Source organism: Phacochoerus africanus, unplaced genomic scaffold (assembly GCF_016906955.1).
Source record: "Phacochoerus africanus isolate WHEZ1 unplaced genomic scaffold, ROS_Pafr_v1 Scaffold_77, whole genome shotgun sequence".
Lineage (NCBI taxonomy): Eukaryota > Metazoa > Chordata > Mammalia > Artiodactyla > Suidae > Phacochoerus > Phacochoerus africanus.
In genome coordinates this window covers 1,880-17,801 of record NW_025927449.1, presented here as the reverse complement: position 1 = coordinate 17,801, position 15,922 = coordinate 1,880, and the positions used below count along the sequence as shown (strand labels likewise).

The window sequence follows — 15,922 nt, the reverse complement described above, 5'->3', positions numbered from 1 at the left end:
GACAAGTTGATACAGAGGCAATTTTCATTCGTTTTCTTGGGGAATACCACCGCTCTCTTCAAGCTGTTGTTTTAATTCCGTGATATTTTGACAATTAATGTGGCCAAAGATGCCTAACGAGGATGTTTTCAATTTCTTTTTTCTTTTCTAATGTCAGGAACCAATAATCCCTTCCCTATCTCACACCCCCAGGATATAACTGTCCTGGTTGGAAGAATTCAATCAGTGTTTGTGGAGTGAATCCATGAATGCCTTTGTGATTCTCCCTCCATCCTGCTTTCCTCTTTCCTGAATGGATATCTGATTCAGTCAAGTCATCTGGAGGGAAATGAAGATCCAATCAGGATTAACCTGATGGGCCTCTGGAATCTAATCTGGTATCCCTGATTGGAAGTTAGAAGATGCAAATAAGGATGATTTGATTAGAAAGGTCTATAAAAGCCCAAGTCACCAAAGAAAAGATGCAAAATCTTCTGGCTTTGGAGTTACTGGCTGCAAGTTTGAGGTCTGAGCACCAACCACTTTAGAGTAGTGAGGTAACAAGCGCAATTAAGGACACTCTCTTCTTTTTTTCTTTTTCGGGCTGGACCTGAGGCAGATGGAAGTCCCAGGCTAGGGGTCGAATCGGAGCTACAGCTGCTGGTCTAAGCCACAGCCACACTAGCACTAGATCTGAGCCGCCTCTGCAACGTACACCACAGCTCATAGCAAGATGGATCCTTAACCGACTGAGCGAGGCCAGGGATCAAACCTGCTACTTCATGGATACTAGCGATTTGCTACCTCTGAGTGACAACAGGAAATTCCAAGAATACTCTCTTCTTCCTTGTAATCAGCTGGTCTTAAATGGTGGTATGTGGCTCAGGATGGCAAGGGGAGTTTTTTTTTCTAATTATTTCTTTTCAGATGAACAGATTTAAGGTTTTGGTTGTGACTCAAAGTGTAGGTTTGCCTGAATCTCAAACATTTTTTGTGCTTTGGTTTACCTCATTTTTCAATGTCTTAGCCAAGCAGGCCTTCTTAATGAAAAACATGTTTCAAATTTTATTTCTTGACCTTTAAAAGACTTATTTTTGGAGTGTCCGTGGTAGCTCAGTGGATTAAGAACCTGACATAGTGTCTGTGAGGATGAGCTTTGATCCCTGGCCTCACAAAGGCTGGCAGCTACAGGACTAATTGGATCCCTAACCTGGGGACTTCCTTATGCTGCCAGCACAGCCAAAAAAAAAAAAAAAAAACTTATTTTGAGCACAAATGGCCTTCATTTTAGGGGTATATCCTTAAACTTTACCAGCGAGGTTAACTGCAGTAACTGATAATATAGACAATGCTGTCTCCTTTGTCATTCTAATTCCAATATATATAGGGCTTTAAATAATGGTCTGGAAGTCTTCCCCAAAGAAAGATTGGAGTCAGCCTTGAGCCTTCTTGGTACCCACTTCCCAAAGGGACACGAATTCAGCAAAGTAGTAGAAGGAATTATATGGATGGACTTTATTCACTATTGGTACATGTGAGAGGCTGCTACAAATCTAGCAGGGAATTACAGCTTTGTGCCCGATGAGCCCAGAATTGGGCTAAACAAGGCATTTCAACACACTGCTAAGCAATGACCCTGGCAATGACTGGGTTCCTCTGATGGATAGGGAGACAGGGTAAGGTATTCTGAAGCTGGCCCTAATTGAGTGCCCTGTTTCCTGGCAGCTTCCAGAGGATTCCTTTAGGAGCAGAATCACGATGAGTGTCCAGACCCCACGGAAACTCCTCGACCTGGCAGGAACCAGCCTGCTGAGGGAAGAGGCTTTGGCCATTTCTGTTCTGGAGGATCTGCCCACGGAGCTCTTCCCACCACTGTTCATGGAGGCCTTTGATGGGAGACACATCGAGACCCTGAAGGCCATGGTGCAAGTCTGGCCCTTTGTCCGCCTGCCTCTGGGGGGCCTGATAGACATGCCTTATATGGGGCCCTTACAGGCAGTGCTGGAGGGCATTGATCTCCTACTTGCCCAGAAAGTTCGCTCCAGGTGAGTCTGGTCCAGGGAGCCTGCTGGGGTTTGGGCATCCTAGAGGAGATAATTGTGTTGAGGGAAAGTGGATGGACAAGGGATGGACCAGAGGGTTCTGACGAGGCCAGTGAAGAAACTCAGAGGCCTTGGCTCGCGGTGGGAAATACCTTCTGGAAGAGGAGGAGTGCCTGAGATGCACGGGGGCCTGAAAGAACATGTCCCAGTGAAGCTCAAGGTATTAAAAACTGAGACCCAGAAAGGATGGAGGTGCAAATGGAAATGGAGGAGAGTGAGGCAAGAGGGAGGAAGGGGGCAAGGGTCAGGTGAAGTAAAAGCACAGGCAGGCACATCTGTGTCAAATTCTGAGGCCGCGTTCTCATTCTGTGTCGCATTTTAACGCATCCTCATCAATCACCTCTTTGCCTGTAGGAGGTGCAAACTGCGAGTGCTGGATTTACGGGATACTGGCCAGAGCTTCTGGAACATGTGGTCTGGATCCAGCACGCAGGTGTCCCCAGGCTCCCAGATGGCACCAGTGGCTGAGGACAGGTCAAGGACAAAGCGGTCCTTGGCTCCCTTGAAGGTGCTCATAGATCTTTCCCTGAAGAGAAGGACCCTGGATCACTTCCTCACCTACCTCAGCGGATGGGTGGAGAGGAGAAAAGATTCCATACTCCTGTGCTGCAGGAGGCTGAGCATCTCTGCAATGCCCATGGAAAATATTATGAAGGTCCTGGCTCAGGTGCAGCTGGACTGTATCCAAGAGGTCCAAGTGAATTGCACTTGGAAGCTGTCCACCCTGGCCACGTTTGCTCCTCTCCTGGGCCAGATGACCAACGTGCAGAAACTGCTTCTATCCCCCATCCTCATGTCTGCACTTGAGGAGCAGGAGCAGCAGCATGTTGTCCAAATTCTCTCTCAGTTCCTCAGGCTGCACCACCTCCAGGATCTCCATCTGGAATGTGCCTCCTTCCTTGAAGGCCGCCTGGACCAGATGCTCAGGTGAGAGTGGACCAGGGGCTGGGGAACAGTGATCACAAACTGTCCACCAAGGAGGGAACGCACCTCAGACTAGAGCACTTCTAAAAGAATCGCTCTGCTCACCAGGTTTGTGACCACAACAAGCATGTCTCAGATTCCCTGTCTGTAAAAGTTGATGTTTTGCCCCAGATGGGACAATCACTGGATAAGAAATATGTGGTCCTGGAGAGGATGGTAAGGGAGCTGGGGCCAACAGGAGAATAACAAGCGGTAGAAGGTTGGCAGGTGATGCAGGGGTGTACGTGAGCCCCTGCAGACTGGCAACTCCAGCTGCTGCTGTGGGAACTTGTCCAGGTGGGTTCCTTAGACACGTGACTCAGGAGCCCCACCTGGCCTGAGATCAGTGTATCTAGGGGCCAAGCGTGAATCCAAAGCATATTTTGTCTTATCTCCCAATATTAATACTCGGTGATGCCCAGACTTGATTGAGATTTTGTGTGAGGCTCTCCTCTGAGCAGATTCCAGACATGCCAATATCTGCATTCATCCTCAAGCAAGTGGAGGATGTTATACTCTGCTTGATGATGGGGAAAGAGAGTTTCAAGTCTCTGAGAGCATGACCCGGTCCCACAGGGAATGGGATGGGACTCAGCCTCAAATCAGATTGGGCATCCTGTGTGTTGACCTTCATCCGGTGGTCGGAACAACCTCAGCTTGGGGAAATGCTTGTCTCTTGCCTGGAGGTAACCCGGCACTCTGCTCTCTAGGAACTAATGGCTTGGTTTGTCCCCAGGTGCCTGAATCACCCCTTGGACAACCTCTCGATCACCTACACCCTGCTTACGGAATCAGACGTGACCCATCTGTCCCAGAGCTCGAACATCGGGCAGCTAAAAGGCTTGGATCTGAGTGGCGTCATGCTGGCCAAGTTTAGCCCTGAGCTCCTCCAAGTTCTGCTGGAGAAAGTTGCAGCCACCCTGCAGGAACTGGACTTAGATCTGTGTGGGATCACGGACTCCCAGTTTGAGGCCATCCTGCCAGCTCTGTGCCACTGCTCCCAGCTCAGGTACTTCAGCCTACGTGGGAACTTTCTCTCCATGGCCAACATGGAGAAGATATTGCGACACGTGGCACGGCTGCCCAATTTAAGTCATGAGTGGTATCCCGCCCCTCAGGAGAGTTACAGCCCTCAGGGAGTTCCCCTTGAAGGGAGACTTAAGGAGATCCAGGCTGAAGTGCTGGAGATCCTGAGAGACCTAGGACGTACCAGGACCATTGGGATCAGCCCCAGCCCCTGTCCCCACTATGGCGATGACATATGTGATCACTTGGAGCCCATCGTGTACTGCCCTGATACCCATGCCTAGGTGATTGCTGCTATCAAGTGCTTTCTTCTGGGTGCTGGGAATCTGCCATCAAGGACATCGGTCCATCTTGAAGGGGAAACAGACTGATGCTCCATGTGAATGGGAAAAAGGAAGGCCATTCAGTATTGCAGGGGGAACAGCTGACCCTGGGATATGATGGGACTTTCAGGGATATGTGTTTACAGAGTCAGGAATAGCCTATGTTGTGGACGTGGATGTGGGCTTGCGATCCATGTTTCAGTTATCCCTGGGTGGGTGTTTGTAACATAATGGTTAGAAATAAAGAGACCCTCAGTGTAAAACACCTGCTGCCTTCTGTGATGTATGATTCTGTTTTCTCAGTTTATACCGTCAGTGTTTACAGTTGCTGACATCAAAAAAAGTAATACTAAAAATCAAAAGGACACTACATTGTCTATGGCCTGCAATCTGCCCATTTCTGCAAGTTCTCTAATGTTTCTGGGGCATCTCTTACCTCCTTCCTTTTTTCTGTGGTTGGTCATTGGATTATCACACACATAGGGGACCATCCTCTGTGGTCAATGAGCTACTGGCGTGAGAAGCCTTGGTAGGGCCCTCACTGCTGGTTCGGGCCATGACCTTGGTCCTGAGCGTTCCTCATGATTGTCCTGGTGGCTCCATTACTGTTTCTGGCCTTGTATGTTTAGCAATGGATTTCAGTTCATAGGATGAGGATCCCAGTTCTGGAAGTTGTTGTCCACAGTCCAGGTCAACTTCAGATTCTGATCCTCACTCCCTCTTGCCTATGATGGGTGGATAATTGCCCATCTTGAGTTAACCTAGTTAAGGCCATAAAGACACCCAAATTGCTTTAGCAAAATCCTAAAATAGTACAGGCATTTAATATATTTTTAGTATTACTATATCACATTTAAAAATTATATCTGGAGTTCCTGTTGTGACTCAGAGGGTTAAGAATCCAACTCGTACCCATGAGGATGTGGGTTCTATCCCTGGCCTTGCTCAGTGTGTTAAGGATTTGGTGTTGCTGTGAGCTGTGGTGAAGGTAGCAGATGCTGCTGGGATCTGGTGTTCTGTGGTTCTGTTATAGGCTGGCAGCTGCAGCTCCGTTTTGACCCCTAGCTCCAGGAACTTCCATATGCTGTGGGTACGGCCCTAAAAATATATTATTATTCCAAAATTATTTAAACACGCACACACGTGTGTGTGTGTGGTGTGTGTGTGTGTGTATCCTTGTTGTGTCCAACATTCTCTCTCTGCATGGGAACTTCTGCAGGCCATGGGTTTGGCAAAAATTTTTAAAAATATATAAAAGTTTTATGCTTTCAGGGAGGGGTTATGTCAATGGGGAATTGACATTGTTATCCTTACAACTCCTGTTTATCATATCAGGGAAGTCTTGTATATCATGTTTGACATCAGCATGTCAGAAGGTACAATGTTATATATTGTATATACAATGTACCTGTTATATATTGTATACAACTCATAGTTGGCCCACTCCATCCTCAGTTCAACACTCTCAGAATCAGCCAGCTACAGATGCTGTAGAACTCTGTTTACTGTGGAAAGGTATCTGTGGGTAAGCGAACCTGAGCAGTTCAATTGCATGTTGTTGGAGATTTGCGTGTATGTGTAGAGACAGATATGCATTATTGGGAGAGGCCTGCACAGCTATAGAGGCTGGGGAGTCCCACATTCAGTTGTCTGGAAGCCAGAGAACTAGCAAAGCCAGTGGCGTAAGTCCAGCCAAGTCTTAAGGCTGGAAAGCAGTGGAACTGAGGGTGTAGCTCCAAGTCAAAGCTGAAGACCTGAGAACCAGGGGACCACTGGTGTTCATCCAGGAGTCTCAAGGTCAAGAGTCAGACGCTCCAATGCTCATGAGCAAGAAGAGAGAGGAGAGCATTTGCCCTACCTGTTCCATTCAGGCCCCCGCAGGGTAGGACCAGGCCATTCCCATTGTCGAGTGTCTTCACCCAGACTACTGATTCCAGTCTGATCTCTTCCAGAAATGCCCTTACAGATCCTCCCAGAATTAATGTGTGACCTGCTGTCTGGGCATGCTGTCCCACAGTGAGGCTGACACACCAAGTTTACCATCACAGTGGCCGTAAACAAAGCACACGGAAATGGAGGCTCCCTGCTAAGGATCCAGATGCTGGGATCCTTGACTCGGAGGAGGGAAGGGACATGTGCTGATGGGATCTGAGGCAAGAGTGTCAGTTTCCCCTACAATGAGAATAGTGATGCACCCTCAGTTTAGGGAATTTTAATGGGATCCAATGAGATGACAGTGGTTGAAAGCTTGGCCCTGGAGCTAGCACAGAGTAAGTGCTCAAATAAAAGGACCTTTTTATTCTTTTCCCCCCTAGTGGACACAACCCTTACCTTCATTCCTCTTGCTTACCCTCGGGTCCTTATAACAGGGACGACAGCAAAACTCAGGACCTGAAATGAGACTCGGCTTTTTCATGGGCCCATCATTGAATCCTATTCGCCTAAGCTGCTCAAGCAGCCAGTGCAAGGAGCGGGTAGGGGAAACTGGATTCATCTCTAGTGATAGATCTGAGATATTCTGAGCCTCAGGTCTCCTAGGCCATCTGCTGGTAGATCAGATCAGGGGATTTAAATTAATTTTGCAAGCAGGACTATAATGTTCAGTATTTTAAAAATTTTGCTTTTTCATAAATGCTATTACAGTATAAATATTTTCCGCAGTGCTTTATTGAAATATTAAAATACAAAATTTCTTTGAAAATTATAAACAGAATTAAAGTTATAAAGGTAATTAGTATTTAAATTTTTTAAAAATTATTTATTTATTTAAATTATTTTTAAAATTATACTGACTTTACAATATTGTGACAATTTCTGCTGTACATCAAAGTGATCCATATATGTGTATATTCTTTTATATGTTCTTTTTCTCACATCATGCATATATATATGTTCTTTTTCTCATATCATCGGCCCTCATGTTCTATCCTAAGAGATTTTATATAGTTCCCTGTGTTATACAGTAGGCTCTCATTGTTTATCCATTCTAAATGTAATAGTTTGCATGGGATTAATAGGTAATTAGTATTTTTAAAGAATGCATGGGAGGGAATTTATTGCTGGCCAGAGGTTAAACTTTAAGGATGTCACTGCTGTATTTTTGGGTTTGATCCCTAGGCAGGCGACTTCTGCATGCCTTGGAAAGGGCAAAAAAGAAATGTACATGAGTATTTTTTAAAATGTTTAACTTGGCTGGGGTTCCCGTCATGGCTCAGTGGTTAACGAATCCGACTAAGAAACATGAGTTTGCAGGTTCGATCCCTGGCCTTGCTCAGTGGGTTAGGGATCCGGCGTTGCTGTGAGCTGTGGTGTAGTTTGCAGATGCGGCTTGGATCCCGCATTGCTGTGGCTGTGGCGTAGGCCGCTGGCTACAGCTCTGATTTGACCCCTAGCCTGGTAACCTCCATATGCCGAGGGAACGGCCCAAGAAATGGCAAAAAGACAAAAAAATAAAAAATAAAAAAATAAAACGTTTAACTTGGCTTAAAGGTCAATAAACAAGAACTGTTTTTTCTAATTTTTTAATTTTTTCTTTGTCTTTTTCTAGGGCTGTACCCGCGGCATATGGAGGTTCCCAGGCTAGGGGTCTAATTGGAGCTGCAGCTGCAAGCTTATGCCAGAGCTACCGCAAAGTCAGATCAGAGCTGCATCTTTGACCTACACCATAGCTCACAGCTACACCAGATCCTTTAACCACTGAGCAAGGCCAGGGATCGAACCCAAATCCTCATGGTTCCCAGTTGGATTCATTAACCACTGAGTCACAATGGGAAATCCAAGAAAAAAAATTTTTTTTTAATATATAGAGGCCTATAATTTTAGAGCTGAAAGGCTTGCAATGATATTTTATAAAGCAGACTTTGCTTTTAAGAGCAGCTTTAGATTCACAGCAAAATAAGACAGAAAGTACGAAGAGTTTCCACCCAACTCCTAGAAATCAGGTGAGTGAGGACAGGGCACTTTGGATTGAGATTAGTCCTTGGAAGAGCATGTCCACAAACCAAAAATGAACAATCTCTGTTGAGAAATATGTCCTTCCTGAGCATTGCAGCCCAGAAAAGTCGCCTCTCAACTCTGAGGAGCTTCTCCAAAGAGTTAAGGGAGGAGGCAGACATACAGACACCTTTGCTAAAAGAAAACAAAATTAGAAAAACATCAAAAGATTCCTGCCTGTGACAAAACTGATACATCTCATGTTCATGATTTTCATGCCTTTCTATGTATGGCAAAATGCAAGAGTCTGGGCTTATTGAAGGCATTCCTTTGCTCTGCTTCCTAACTATTTTATTTTATTTTATTTTATTTTTATTTAGAGTATAGTGGATTTACTATTGTGTCAATTTCTGCTGTACAGCATAGTGACCCAGTCATATGTGTGTGTGTGTATATATATATACACACACACATACATACATTCTTTTTCTCATACTATGTTCCATCATATTCTATTGTAGTAGATTGGATAGAGTCCCTTGTGCTGTACAGTAGGACCTCATTGCTGAACCATTCTAAATGCAATGGGAGTCCCTGAAGAGACAATTGGTGTTGTGGCTGTGGTGTAGACTGGCAGGTGCAGCTCCGATTCGACCCCTAGCCTGGGAAGTTTCATATGCCTTGGGTGCGGGCCCCCACTGCAAAAAAAGAAAGAAAGAAGACACACACATAGAAGTGTAGGAATGCCTAAGATGCAGGGGAACCTGAAAGAACAGGCCCGCATGTCCTCCCGGGAATGTTTAAAGGCACTAGAAGTGGAGAACAGGAAGGCTGGAAGGGGAAATGGAGCTGGAGGTAAGCAAGGCAGATAGAGAAGAAGAGGGCAAGGGAGTACCCGATGTCAGGAATGTGACCATGTGACATAAAGGCACAGGTGGGAAGTCTGAGTGTTGCCTAAATTCTGAGACTGTGTTTTCATTCTGTGTTCAATGTGGATCTCAAAGCTGTTTTCATTCCATGTTCAATGTGGATCTTAAAGCATCCCAACTGATCTGCTCTCTCCCCATAGGAAGGTGCAAACTGCAGATTTGAGGAATACTGGACAGTACTTCTGGAGCATGTGGTCAGGAGACAAGGACCACGTGTCCTCAAGCTCCCTGATGGCACCAGTGACTGAGGACAGTTCAAGGAAAGAACAGCCCTTGGCTCCCTTGGAGGTGTTCTACTCCCCTTACTTCAGCTTTTTCCTTTTTTCCTTTCTGCATTTGGAGAGCTTGGTCTCTGCTACGTGGAAGGTGCACATATGGTGTACATTTGGCTGCCATTCAAACAGACTGGGATTCTGGCATTCCCATTGTAGTTCAGTGGTTAACGAATCCGACTAAGAGCCATGAGGTTGCAGGTTCAATCCCTGGCTTTGCTCAGTGGGTTAAGGACCCAGCATTGCTGTGAGATGTGGTGCAGGTTGCAGACACAGCTCGGATGCCGCGTTGCTGTGACTGTGGTGTGGGCTGGCAACTGCAGCTCTGATTGGACCCCTAGCCTGGGAACCTCCATATGCCGTGGGTGCAGCCCTAGAAAAGACAAAAAAAAAAAAAATGAAAAAAACAAACAAATAAAAAACACCCAGACTGCAAACCTTTATTTATGGACTCAACTTCACTTCAGTGGTTCTTACACATGCTAATCTTCATCTTTGTTCTCAGATAATCTTTCCTCTTACTCCACCACCTACAACAAGTTGACAAAGTATATCTTTGTAAACAAAGACGAAGCATTTATCTTTTTTTTCTCTCTACCTGATCCCTCCAGAATTTGGCTCCTGCTCTTAAATCCTCTGCGAACTTGCTGGTTTACTGTAACCAGATTACACCTCGCTCTACAAATCATTCTTTAATTCGTTCTCTCTTGCTGTTTTCAAATTATTTATGCCTTGTGCCTCTCTCTGCTGTACTATGAACTGATTAATGTTACTAGTTTTATAACTTATATCTCATCTACTTTGTAAGATTGACTCCAGTATTACCCCATGTACAACTGACATAAATGATGACAGTTAAACATCTGGAGGCAATCAATAATGTCTATGACTCTATACAGAATATTTGCAATAGTGCAAGTCTACAAATGAGAAGAAAGAATAAGGGAACATATTTGCTGGATCATAATAGGCTGCTAAGACAGAAGAGCCAGGGAATTTTTAGTAAACAGTACTACGAGATCTGTAGTTGGTTGAATATGAGGTTTTGGAACTGAGGATACAGATGTCTGACTATATGCTGTATACAACAGCTATTTTCTTATGAATCCTGATGTGCTGATGTCAAAACATGCTATACTAGTCTACCCTAATAGGGAGGAGAAGGAGGCGTTAAGAGAATAAAGTGCATCTCTTGTTGATAACCTAGCCTACCTACGAAAGGTGTAATTTTTAAATGTGGTATAAAAACAGTAAAACCAGGAGTTCCCATCTTGGTGCAGCGGAAATGAATCTGACTAGGAACCATGAGGTTGCAGGTTCAATCTCTGGCCTCAGCTCAGTGGGTTAAGGATCCAGGGTTGCCATGAGCTGTGGTGTAGGTCACAGACATGGCTCAGATCCTGCATTGCTGTGGCTCTGGCAGGCTGGCAGCAACAGCTCTGATTAGACCCCTAGCCTGGGAACCTCCATATGCCTCAGGTGCAGCCCTATAAAGACAAAAGACAAAAGACAAAAAAAAAGAAAAAGAACCAACAAAAAACAGTAAAGCCATTCATTCCTATATGATTTTATATGTTGATAAAAGGAACGTCCATGTGGCACAATGGAATGGATGGTGTCTTGAGAGCTCTGGGACACAGGTTCAATCCCTGGAACAGTGGGTTAAGAATCTGGCATTGCTGCAGCTGCGGTGTAGGTTGCAACTGTGTCTCGAACCTAATCCCTGGCCAGAAAACTCCATATGCTGCAGGGCAGCCGAAAAAAGAAGGGAAAAAAAAAAGGACCGTGTCTGTCTTTGGCAGCCACAAGCAGATAAATTCAAAAAGGAACACATCCCACCCATGACATGCATGGGGTTGGGGAGGACGCACAGAGTCTGGCTAAGCTCTCACAGTAATAGCTCATTGACTGTTGACCACTGTGTATATTCTTGTTGTTTGTATTAACCCACTGAACAGTCACAAAAATAAGTAAGACGTAAGATGTGACTCAGAAAAAAGAACTGTGGTAACAAAGAGTTTGGAATTGGAGACAAGTGTGTGTCTTTTTTTTTCCGCCATCGGTAACTAGAGATTCCTGAGATGTAAACACAGAAAACAAGATAATATGTTAAGGAGGACAGCAGTTCACTTACAAGAGGGTCTATTTATTTATGACCATTTCTCACAATCATCCATCTAAGGAAAACTCTAACCTGTGTCTCAAGTCTGAATCCCCCTCCAAATTCCAAATATTTGGGGTTATGTTTCTGACTTTTATAGACAGGTGTCTCCAAAGGTTCCATCAAATCCCCAAGTCAACCTTCCCATCTGCATCCCTGTCCCCCTGCTGGGTCCCATTTCCTTGTCATTCACCCTCAGCTGAAAGTTTAAACCATGGGTCTCGATTCCCTTTATGATGAGCCTACGTCCAAGGTTTCACTAACCTAGCACCCAGAAGAAAAGCTTTTGATAGAAGCAACCAACTAGGTAAGGAGAGTACAGCAGTGTATAATGGGCACTGTGAGTGATCACATGTGTCATTTCCACAGTGAGGACAGGGGCTGGAGCTAAGCCAGATGGTCCTGGGGCGTCCCAAGTCTCTCAGAATTTTCAACACCTCAGCCTGAAGCTGGGCAAGTCTCTCTGGGTGGAGAACCCTGTGAGGGCTGTAACTCTCACGAGGGGCAGGATAAAGTTCTAGATCTAAAACAGGCAGCCCATCCGTATGATGCAGCAGCCTCTCTATGACAACCATGGAGAGGAGATTCCCACACAGGCTGAAGGACCTGAGCTCTGAGCAGCAGCTCAGGGCAGGCAGAATGGCTTCGAGTTGGGAGTCCCTGATCCCACACAGATTTAAGTCCAGTGTCTGCAGGGTGGCTGCCACTTTCTCCAGCAGAACTCGAAGAGGCTCAAGATTAAATTCAGTCAGCATGACACCGCTTAGATCCAGGCCATGTAGCTGACCGATGTTTGGGCACTGGGACAGATGCATCACGTCTTCTTCCGTTAGCAGGCAGTGAGTTATTGAAAGGCTTTGCAAGGGGGTCTTCAGGCACCTGGGGAGAAACACAATTAGGTTTGGGAAGTTGGGGTACAGGTGAGAGACAAATGCAAGGTGAGAGACAAATGATTTGCCCAAAGCCAAAGTGGTTCTGATCATATGGTTTATCTGAGTCAATACCCAGAATGCCCAGTTGCATTTTAAGCTGAATCCTTTCACTTTTAATGTGTGATGGAGACAATTGCACAAATCTTTGAAAGTGCTCTCTCCTCATCGGTCAAGCAGAGTACAACATCCTTCACTTCCTAATGAAGACAATGGCATGTCTAGAACACGCTCAGAGGAGAGCCGAACATTGTCTCAATCAGGAATGAGCACTGTTGAAGTTAATATTGGGAGGTGAGATTAAAAGATTCTTTCAATTCAGGTTACTTTGGCCCCTATTTTGGACCTAGGTACCTGTATCTTCTGTGAGTCTTTCAAGTGATGTGCTTAAAAACCTAACCTGAGCAAGATCCCACAAAATCAGCTGCCAGTCTACAGGGGCTCATTTTCATGCCTGCATCTTCTGCAAACCATCTACCACTTCTAAGTATCCTTTTGGTTCCAGCTCCCTTACCATCATCTCCAGAATCATGCCTTTGCCGTATGTTAATTTACCTTATCTGGAGCATAGAACAATCTTTTACAGATGGAGGCTTTAAGATAGGCACATTGTGTGTGGTCATAAACTTGGTAAGCACAGTTTTCTTTAGACAAACTGTGGTTTTTGTCTTCTCAATGCCCCTTCATCTACCAGTTCTCTGAAGACATCTGAACATGTCTTCCTAAAGAAGAAATCACGCACCCACCTCAGTACGCCCCCTAAATTACAGTTTCCAAGTATGGTGTCCTTTTCCAGAGCTTTGATCCCACTTTGTCCCACACCTTAATTTCTGTGCTTATGTGATACTGCACTGAGGGGTAAAGAAGCCAATGAGACAATACATTTGAGGCTCTATTATTGTGTTCACTATCCCTTAGCCAGTGATGCCACCCTCACCTGAGCATCTGGTTTAGGTGGCCTTCCAAAAAGGATGGAGATTCCATACGGAGGTCCTGGAGGTGGTGCAGCCTAAGGAACTGAGAGGTAAATTGAGCAACATGCTGCTGCTCTTGCTCCTGCTCCTCAAAAGGAGACACGTGGACGTGGGAGAGGAAGATTCTCTGAACATTGCGCATCTTGCTCAGATGAGGAGCGTGCAAAGCCAGGGTGGACAGCTGCCAGGTGCAATTCACTTCCAACTCCTGGACACAGTCCAGCTGCACCATACTCAGGATGTTCTTAATATTTTCCTTGGACATTGAAATAATCTTCAGCTTCTTACAGCACAGGTGGATAGACTCTTTCCTCTGTTCCACCCACCTGATGAGGTAGGTGAGAAATTCATCCATGGTCCTCTTCGTGAAGTGAAGTTCTATGAACAACTCTAAGGGAGCCAAGGGCTGCTCTGTCCTTGACCTGTCCTCAGCCACTGGTGCCAGAGGTGAGCTGGAGCGCACATGGGCTCTGGCTCCAGACCACATTCTCCAGAAATTCTGGTCAGTATTCCTTAAATCCAGAATCTGTAGTTTGCATCTCCTATGGGGAAAAAGCAGATCGACTGGGATGCTTTAAGATCCACACCAAGGAGTTCCCGTCGTGGCGCAGTGGTTAACGAGTCCGACTAGGAACCATGAGGTTGAGGGTTCGGTCCCTGCCCTTGCTCAGTGGGTTAATGATCCGGCGTTGCCGTGAGCTGTGGTGTAGGTTGCAGACGCGGCTCGGATCCGGTGTTGCTATGGCTCTGGCGTAGGCTGGCGGCTACAGCTCCGATTGGATCCCTAACCTGGGAACCTCCATATGCCGCAGGAGCGGCCCAAAGAAATAGCAAAAAGACAAAATAAAATAAAATAAAATAAAATAAATGTATATATATATAAAAAAAAAGATCCACGCTGAACAAAACCACAGTCCCAGAATTGAGGCAACACTCTGACTTCCCACCTGTGCTTTTATTCACATCCCTGACATCATCTGCTGCCTTGTCAGCTTCTTCCCTCTTGGCCTCACTTCCTTCTATCTCCTTTTCCCCTTCCGTCTTTTCTGGTTCTCCACTGCTAGTACATTTCAGCATCATTGGAAGCAGGTCATATTCTTTCAGGCTTCCATCTTAGAGACTCCTACATTTCCAGAAGACATTTCCAGAGTGAACTCTGCAGTGGCTGGAGCCTCTGAGCTTCTTCATTTGCACTATCAGAAGCCTCTGGTACACCCCTTGATCATTCAGTCTCCCTGACCCCAGCAGTATCTTTAGAAACACCTAGGACCCTACCAGGTTACCTAGATCAGACTCACCGAGGGCAATCCTTCTGGGCAAGCAGGATATCAAGTCCATCCAACACTGCTTGTAAGGTTCCTACATGAGGCTTCGGCATCAGGCCCCCCAGAGGCAGGCGGACAAAGGGCCAGGCTTGCACCATGGCCTTCAGGGTCTCCCTGTGATTCCCATAGAAGGCCTCCATGAACAGTGGGGGGAAGAGCTCCGGGGGCAGATACTCCAGAGCAGCGATGGCTGAGGCCTCGATCCTCAGCAAGCTTCTTGCTGCCAAGTCCAGCAGTCTGGGTGGTGTCTGGATACTCATCCTGACTCAGCTTCTGAAGGAATCCTGTGGAAACCTACAAGGGACAAGACCCCTCCTCAGGCCAAACAGCCTTTGTTTTTCCTCACCCTTCAGAGGAACTAACTCAGGGTCAAAGTCACTGCTTTGGCAGTGGTGGAAGAGACTCAGTTTACCCAAATTCCACATTAGGTTCAGCGGGCACGAAACCATAGCTCTGCTGCTTCTGGCATTAGAACAAGCATCGCTCTAGTACTCTTGAGAGGAAATATCCACCAGTAGCCTAGCCATTTCCATTTGCTTCTTTGCTTAATTCTTTCTTTCTTTTTTTTTTTGTCTTTTTGCCATTTTCTTGGGCCGCTCTCACAGCATATGGAAGTTCCCAGGCTAGGGGTCGAATTGGAGCTGTAGCCACCAGCCTAAGCCAGAGCCACAGCAACGCCGGATCCGAGCCGCGTCTGCAACCTACACCACAGCTCACGGCAATGCCGGATCGTTAACCCACTGAGCAAGGGCAGGGACCGAACCCGCAACCTCATGGTTCCTAGTCGGACTCGTTAACCACTGCGCCACGACGGGAACTCCGCTTAATTATTTCTTAATGGGAAGTGGGTACCATGAGCCTGATAGCTGACCCCAATTTTTTTTGGGGGGGGGTGGGATAAAATTCTCAGACCTTCACTTAATGACATAAAACTATGAAAATAAGAGCAGTGGGCACAGGGGCCAGCACAGCCTCCATCCTCAGCTACCACAGGTAACCTGACTGA

General features: G+C 46.0%; 2 protein-coding genes across 2 annotated transcripts; one reads left to right on the top strand and one right to left on the bottom strand.

Moving 5' to 3' along the window:
• The first annotated feature begins 1,737 nt into the window (after positions 1–1,737).
• On the top strand, positions 1,738–4,354 carry LOC125119346 (PRAME family member 20-like). The gene is made up of 3 exons (XM_047766185.1): positions 1,738–2,024; positions 2,436–3,008; positions 3,781–4,354. Exons 1-3 carry the CDS (start codon positions 1,738–1,740, stop codon positions 4,352–4,354), a joined length of 1,434 nt encoding a protein of 477 aa, XP_047622141.1.
• Positions 4,355–10,669: 6,315 nt separating this feature from the next.
• LOC125119345 (PRAME family member 27-like) lies at positions 10,670–15,176 on the bottom strand. Its single transcript, XM_047766184.1, has 4 exons — positions 14,890–15,176; positions 13,555–14,133; positions 12,041–12,567; positions 10,670–10,674 (listed from the first exon to the last, which is right to left on the bottom strand). Exons 1-4 carry the CDS (start codon positions 15,174–15,176, stop codon positions 10,670–10,672), a joined length of 1,398 nt encoding a protein of 465 aa, XP_047622140.1.
• Positions 15,177–15,922: the final 746 nt, after the last annotated feature.

What these genes read in the sequence shown, in the direction of transcription:
- LOC125119346 (XM_047766185.1), top strand. Translation starts at nt 1,738, where the DNA reads ATGAGTGTCCAGACCCCACGGAAACTCCTCGACCTGGCAGGAACCAGC. An exon ending in GCCCAGAAAGTTCGCTCCAG is followed by an intron (nt 2,025 to 2,435) that starts GTGAGTCTGGTC and finishes CTTTGCCTGTAG; the next exon opens with GAGGTGCAAACTGCGAGTGC. An exon ending in CGCCTGGACCAGATGCTCAG is followed by an intron (nt 3,009 to 3,780) that starts GTGAGAGTGGAC and finishes GTTTGTCCCCAG; the next exon opens with GTGCCTGAATCACCCCTTGG.
- LOC125119345 (XM_047766184.1), bottom strand. Translation starts at nt 15,176, where the DNA reads ATGAGTATCCAGACACCACCCAGACTGCTGGACTTGGCAGCAAGAAGC. An exon ending in GCCCAGAAGGATTGCCCTCG is followed by an intron (nt 14,134 to 14,889) that starts GTGAGTCTGATC and finishes TTTTCCCCATAG; the next exon opens with GAGATGCAAACTACAGATTC. An exon ending in CACCTAAACCAGATGCTCAG is followed by an intron (nt 12,568 to 13,554) that starts GTGAGGGTGGCA and finishes GTTTCTCCCCAG; the next exon opens with GTGCCTGAAGACCCCCTTGC.